The sequence below is a fragment of the Paramormyrops kingsleyae genome, chromosome 3, assembly GCF_048594095.1.
Source record: "Paramormyrops kingsleyae isolate MSU_618 chromosome 3, PKINGS_0.4, whole genome shotgun sequence".
Classification (NCBI taxonomy): Eukaryota; Metazoa; Chordata; class Actinopteri; order Osteoglossiformes; family Mormyridae; genus Paramormyrops; species Paramormyrops kingsleyae.
This window is the reverse complement of record NC_132799.1, coordinates 34,998,574-35,005,894: the sequence shown is the minus strand read 5'-3', so window position 1 is coordinate 35,005,894 and position 7,321 is coordinate 34,998,574. Positions and strand designations below refer to the sequence as shown.

Genomic DNA, 7,321 nt, shown 5'->3' with positions numbered 1-7,321 from the left:
CCCAGCATTCTCTCTCTCTCTCTCTCTCTCTCTCTCTCTGTCTTCTCTCTCTTGGTCTCTCTCTCTCTTTCTCTCTCTCCATTTCTCTCACATGGTCTCTCTCTTTGTTTCTCTCTCTCTCCGTTTCTCTGACGTGGTCTCTCTCACTCTCTCTCTTACATGGTCTCTCTCTCTCTCTCTCTCCATTTCTCTCACATGGTCTCTCTCTCTCTCTCCATTTCTCTCACATGGTATCTCTCTCGCTCTCTTTCTCGTTCTCTCTGTTTCTCTCTCTCTCTCTCTCTATGCCCCCCCTCCATCAAAGCAGGCCCCGCGGCCGGAAATCCTTAACGACCCAGCAGTCCAGCGTGATTTTCTGTGGCGCAGCACTCTGCTCCATGTCATCACACCTGACAGTCGTTTATATTCTGCTCCTTGGCCCCAATCCGGCTGCTGCAAGCGAGAAGCCGGCTGGTGAAAAATCACAGAATTCTCCTCAGCACTTCACACGCTTCCAGCTTTTCTTATTCCTAAGCTGTGGGTCAGAACGACGCGTCACATGGGGCCCCAGACATCTGGTCTTTAACCCAAACTTGAATATCTAGTCTGTCTGTCTGCTCTGTCAGTCAGTCAGTCAGTCAGTCATTAAGCCCACAGCCTAAATATAATGTGCTTTTTTTAGCCAGACCTTGCCTTACATTTGCAGTTCCTGCCACTGCTGGCACAAGCTCTGCGTGCCAAAGCCGATGACCTGCCTTTCCCCAAACAGGCTCTGTGTCTTGTGTTCCCCATTGATTATTTTATCCTTGAGTTTTCTTTGTTCGCAATGGCTTGTCTGAACAGGTCATTGCCAAGGTGTGCCGGTCTCAAAAAGCCTACTACCATTCCCAGAATGTTCTCTGAGCAGGAGAGCTGCTTTACAGTCTCCACAGCCAGAGGAAGTGCTGACCTCGTTTCCTCCCAGTAGGTGATGCATTCTGGTTTTTTTTTATGGTCCTTTTCAGCTTGGTGCTCTGCAATGGTATTGGTGCAATGAGAATACAGGTAGTATCGGATGTTTACTATTGCAAGTCACAGTGCCTGATGACAGCAGGTAGAAAGGATCCCCAGTAGCACTTCTTAGCACACTGGTGGCTAAATGTGCTTCAGGGTAGCGCCCCCTGGAGTGGAAGGGCAGAATTGTTCATGATGTTGTTAAATTTTGCCATTATCCTCTTTGCAAATGCCTCCGGGGGGGGGGGAAGCAGGGTCAGTCCTGTGATGGAGCTGGCATTCCTGATGGGTTTAGTCAGGTATTTAGTGTCACCTGAACTGATGCTGCTTCCCCAGCAGAGCACAGCGAGGCAAATTGCTGGCCACTGTGGGCCTGGTATAACAAAATACATCAACTTCCTCAGAAAGTAGAGTCTGCTCTGGCTTTTCTTCTACAATGTTGCTATGTTGTTTTCCCAGTCCAGTGTGCTGTTCAGGTGGACCTCCAGGTACTTGTAGCCCTGCACCGCCTCCACATCCCCCCACTGGATGGTGTTTGGTCTCAGGGGCTTCCTGATATATCAGAAGTTGACCACCAGCTCTTTCTGCTTGCTGACGTTGAACTGCAGGTTGTTTTCCCTGCACCATAATACGTAGTCCTCTGGCTTGTCTCCGTTGCTGATGTATCCTACGACGGAGGAGTCGTCAGAGAACTTCTCTAGATAGCAAGAGCTGGTGTTGTACTGGAAATCCAATGTGTAATGTATTAACAGAATGGTTTCTTGAGGTGTCACATTGTCACTCTCCACTATCTCACACATGGATCAGGAGTATAATACAATGCAGCCACAAACACTGTGTTTTACCTCCCCTTAGGAAGGCCAGGGAACCTGTCAGAGAAGATAATCAACCTTTTGTTTGATGTAGGTGAGTTCTCTATTAAACTACAAACACCTGTGTATTTAGTTATAGACATCCATCGCAGATGTTCATATGCTTTGTTCTGATGATGTATTATAATTAAATATAATTAATTAGGATTTTTTTCAGTATTTCTTTTTCTGTGGAGAATTCCGTGTGCTACTTAGAATATCTCAAAAGTTCAAAATGGGTGAATATTGTAACAAGGTGAGTCAGAGAATTATTCATTGTATTTGTAATGTATGTAGCCTTGCTAGCCAACTTGCTACCAACAGAAGGGGCTTCAAGCCTTATAAACCTTTTTTTAAAAAAATATATTTAAAGATGTGCAAATAAAGCAAAGAGCCGATGTACTGTATATTTTTAGCAAATCATAGTTATTTCATTTGAAAATTTGTATGTGGTAATATGTACTGTAAAACAAACGTTTTCCATGTTTATGGTTAATCGACTAGCCCTCTCTCACAATCTGTCCAGAAACATGTTTCAGAACAGCAGTCCAAACCCCTGATGATCAGTATTGTGAAGATTCTCAGAAGGTTTCTTGGAGAGGAGGTTGAATTTCACTTCTAAAAATATCGAACCCTAGTCTCTGGTGATATATAGAGGTAAAATCAGACTTGAAAATAAATAATTGCTAGTGGTGTGTGTAGGGTTGTCAGAAATTTAACAAGGCTTTATAATTATGAGCTCCTGCTGATATTGTTATTTAAGCACAAGGTTCAATGAGGCAAAGCTCAATGTAGAGTGATGACTAATACGTACCTGCTGAGTTTTTGGTTACATGTAATGTCCTGTATAAACAAAAGCGTAAGTTAAAACAAGGTCATTGCTGTCCTGCACGCTCGGGCACAGAGCGGGGAAGCAGCACAGGAGCCAGGGGAATCGGATGAACGAGGGATTTTAATTAGAAAAGAACAAGGACCACTATACACCATAAAAAGGATGGACGTCAATGACCGAACTGGGCAAACAAACTTAACGTGGACTTAAATACACCAGACTAATTAGACACAGCTAGAAACGGCTGGTAACACGGGGATTCCACACGAGGTAGATGAGGGGGTGTGGCACACGGGAGGATTGGGGCATGACAATTTCCATTCCAAGTCCATATCAAAATCGCATTTCAATTTCTTTTTTAGTGTTTTCCTTCCAATATATATTATATTTTACACCAGTAACATTCATCACCAATAATATTTATTTATCAGACATTTTTATCCAAAGTGAAATTCTTGTGAGAAAGCAGGGTCGGCCAGTCCCCGGAGCACTTGTGGTTAAGCTATAGGCGCTGCTCACGGGTCCAGTGGTGAAATCACTCTGCTGACTACGGGATTTTGAACTGCTGACCTTTCAATCACAGACACGGGATCCTTCCCCCCGAGCGACACATCACCTCATTCAACTAAGGATCCAGGGGTCAAGAAATGTGCCACTGGCCCTTGGAAGATCTGTGGAGAAAAATGATGTATACTGAGTATCCACTTTATTAGAGGCACCTGCTGCTTAACACAAGTTCCAGCCTTCTACCCTAAACAGCATATCATGCGGCTATAAGTCAGTATATACCGCAGGCAGACAGGGTCAACAAGTTCACCAACTGTGAGGCTAAGCATTATAATGACTAAGGTGTGATTATATACCTGATTCTGAAAGTGGCAGGATTGCTGGTAGTGGATCCAATGGACCCAGAATCCCAGAAACCGCCCTCCTGCACTGTCAGAAAAAAATAAGTATCAATTTGTACCTTTGCTAGTCACTGGGGCTGTACCTTTAAGGGTACCCTATAGCTGTAGGTAAATGTACCTTTTAGGGTACAAAAAGGGACCGACTCTGAGGAACATCCCCAAGGTACAAACAACATGAATGTACCCCCAGTGGTACAAAAATGTTACTCATAGTCAATTTCTGTATCTTATAAGGTACATTTCCCCTTGAGGGTATAGATCCAGTGACAGCAAAGGTACAAACTGGCATTCCTTTTTCCTGACAGTGTGGGATTTTCGTACACTACAATGTGTATGATTTATGGAGCCTGGGTAGTGTCATCCCTGTGGCCAAAAACGCACTGCTAATGAGAGAAGTCAGAGAAGAATGGTCAGACTAACTAAAACTGACAGGAAGGTCAAAGGTGCAATAAGAGCTCAGAACAACTGTGGTGTGCAGGAAAGCATCTCAATAAGCACAACCCTAGAAATGGTTCTGGAGACAATCAGTTCCTACCTGAGACTGTGTGGGGTACTTGATAAAGTGACTGTTGAGCATATCTTTAAGAACAAAGATTAGAAATGTTCAGAGTATGTTCTTTTTATATTGTTATATTTGTGAAAAGTGGACAATTAAGAAGCAGGCCATGGAAAGTATTTGATGCTTTTTGAGATTTGGTGCTGGTGAACCCTTTTAAAAGTACCACGGACCTCAAGCATAACAGGGCAATTCTTGATCAAATCCAGTCTGAATTTACACTTAAAATACAAATGACGAGATTGAAGCTGTCTTATTTTGAGTGTATTCTTACAATAGCCGGTGTATTGGAGAAGGTAATGTGAAAACTTGGAAAAGTTTGGAAAGAAGCGACTAGCAACAACTGCCAAAAATGCAGTGTGATATTAAAAAATTAACTGTAATCTTGCATTATCGGCGTCATGTGCGTCCTCAATATTTACACACGATGGCGCTATTGTACCGCTCTTAATTATACATAATTCCTTTTTTTATAGGTCTTTGCTGACATGTTCACAATCCTGCACTAGACAGCTCACTATAATATTAACCATTCATTGATAAGATGTTTTAGTTTTTTTTATTAGCCTGTGTATTCAATTACATCAAGTTATTCTATTACTTTACTATTAATTTCTTAAATACTTTTTGGCAAATCTTACTGGAAGATGCTGAAGTTCAGTATGTAACATAAACGAATATTTCTCTATTTCCTGCTATAAAGAGAGTAAACCCTACATTTTCGGAAAATACACGTGTGTTGAAAAGAATTTCCAGTAACTCGGCAAAACATCACAGTGCGATTCTACTGATTAATGTTACGCTGAGTGCATCTTACACTTTGCCCGCGTTAATATAGATCTAATTTAACTGAATTGGAAGTTATTCTGGGGTATCGCACAGTTTAAATTAACCAGTGAAGTGCGTAGGTCAGATCAGAAATAGTCGTGTGTTAATTATCCATTGTAATGAAATGTGCCTAAGTCAATGCTTTTAATTGCTGGCATGACTGATCTGTCTACACTGGTATATTTGGTATAAATTGGAGGCGGCGCTGACCAACCTCTGGATGCTGTTGATAAGTTGGTGCGCCGGAGATGCGCCGCTCAGTCTCCGGTGCGGCGCCGCGGAGAGCGGAGCGCTTTCGCTGTCACCGAAGCTGTCGGGACGGATTGATGTATCACACCTGCCGCAGTTACCATTTCACTTGGCAAAGTGCCTTCGACATAACCAGTAATTTTACTATTTTCACTTTTTTTCCGGTTCACGTGTGTTGGCACACGGAGGGTTGCCTGGTCGGTTTTGCTGCTTCAAGTTAAGTAGAAAATCATTGAAAAGATATTTCCAGATAAAAAAGCACAAATACCATACAATAAGAGAAGAGAGGAGGACTGGGCTCCGTCGCTACAGATGTGTTGGTGAACAGCCGGATTGCGCCGAGCGGCCGCTCATTCATGATTTTTAATTACTTTAAAAAATCGGATCGTGTCTGTAAAAGGAGCGGATGCTTTCCACTGGGTCCTGGCTTTTAAACATTTGTCTGGGGCTTTTCGAAGTCTCAGCCTGATGAAGGGAAAATAGACACAGTGGTTTTCGGGAGAGCAGATGGATTAAGCGTGGCTATTTTCTGAAGTCAAGGTCGAGAGGCGGTAGCGGGGCACCAGGTATGTAGCCGCGACGGGGGCTGGGATTTTACCACGTCTCTCTGATTTGGGTACTGTTTTTAATGAATGACATCCATACAGATCAATCCGATCTACCTCTGGTGAAGGCGCTAACGCAATATATCCTAATCAAATGGATAAACCCAGATTAGTATCTCGGAACTTCAAAGGCGTTAAATGTTAAATAATTGGGCGTAACGTAAATTATCAAGTTGGTATACAGGTAAGTACAATTAATTCAAATTAAAATGCATACAATTATATTTGCATTACTATTCTCACTAGTACGCTGTAAACTGAAATAGTATATGCCTAAATTTTCTGAAAAACGTTTTAACAATTTTATCTTGTTTTTTTTTTTTTTACCGACCTCGGCTAGAATATCCTATATATAATGTTGTGTTCACTTCCACTGCCTGATTAAGGGTTTGTTATTTTCCCCCCTACATTTTAACGACTTTCCTTTGCTTTATGTCGCACACCGTGTCATAATTAAGAAACCCGATTAAAGGTGTATGTCGGTAGTTATTTCAGAAACGCACGTTAACTCTATGGCAGAAAATCCGATTATTTTGAAACTGGGCAGTTAAGAAACTTTCAGAAGTTATTTACAGCGAACTGTTCATCTTGAACTCAATGTTACTATCTTTTTTAATGCCATAGTTGTGTTTGTTCAAGTTACATGGAACAACACGCCTACTGATATACTTTTGTAATTTTATAATTATTACATGCTGGCTACATAAAACAGCAAAATACAATGAAGTTTTCAGTCTTTTTAAAATGTAATACCTTTAAATCATAAAAAATAAACTGATAGGTCTGCCATTGACAAATCAATGCTTGCATTATATATTTGACCCTTGACATCACATTAAACCCTTAAGAATCACAATTTCGTAAAACACCCGACAACGATAATCAGGCAATAAACTTTAAATGCATGTGATTTTCACGCTTGGATTTACATTGATACGTTGATTGTTATTTACAAAACAGCAATATGAGATTTTTATAAACAGGCCAAATAAATAAATGGTGAAATGTGTCCAGAATCGCTGGACACACGTTTTGGGTGTATTTCCGTCTGGTTTTATTCTGTAACACACGTAGCTTGTTTTCTGACTTTGGTGCTCACCAGAAACGCAGTGTCCTCTGAGCCGGACTGAAAACCCCAGAATGCCGAAGCTGAATATTGTGCGTCTTACGTGGTAGTGAGCAGCTGTTTCTTTCTCCAAAATGAATGCACTTTTTTTTTAGATTAATGTACAGGCAAACCCATATGAAAAGGCATAGTAATACACACCAGGACAGCAACCTGTATCACACATACCAGGTGGTTCATGGCAATTCATGAAAATGCATGTGCATGTTCAGAAATCGGCCCCATGGCTTTTTACTGACGTATTCCAGCTAATGTTCTAAATAGTGTATCCAGACCAAATGTTTCTCTCCCCCAAGTTTAACAGTAAAATTACAGAAAGATTAAGCTTCGCAGTGCTAATGACATGGTCATAAGGCAAGTCAGGAGCTGACATTTTGTGTTCACGTGTCGCATG

The 7,321-nt window shown here is 41.5% G+C and overlaps 1 protein-coding gene across 4 annotated transcripts in view; it reads left to right on the top strand.

Annotated features, from left to right (window-relative positions):
* The first annotated feature begins 1,802 nt into the window (after positions 1–1,802).
* Positions 1,803–7,321, top strand: part of tafa2 (TAFA chemokine like family member 2) — a 39,029-nt gene continuing 33,510 nt past the window's right edge. The window contains exon 1 of one of the 4 annotated variants that reach the window (XM_023815227.2): positions 1,803–1,874. In XM_023815227.2, coding sequence (XP_023670995.2) covers positions 1,873–1,874 — 2 coding nt within the window. In that variant the 5' untranslated portion in view covers positions 1,803–1,872. Of the gene's footprint in view, positions 1,879–5,213; positions 5,763–5,857; positions 5,986–7,321 lie in introns of those variants that run through there. The other 3 variants (XM_023815231.2, XM_023815229.2, XM_023815230.2) reach the window with 3 other exon arrangements.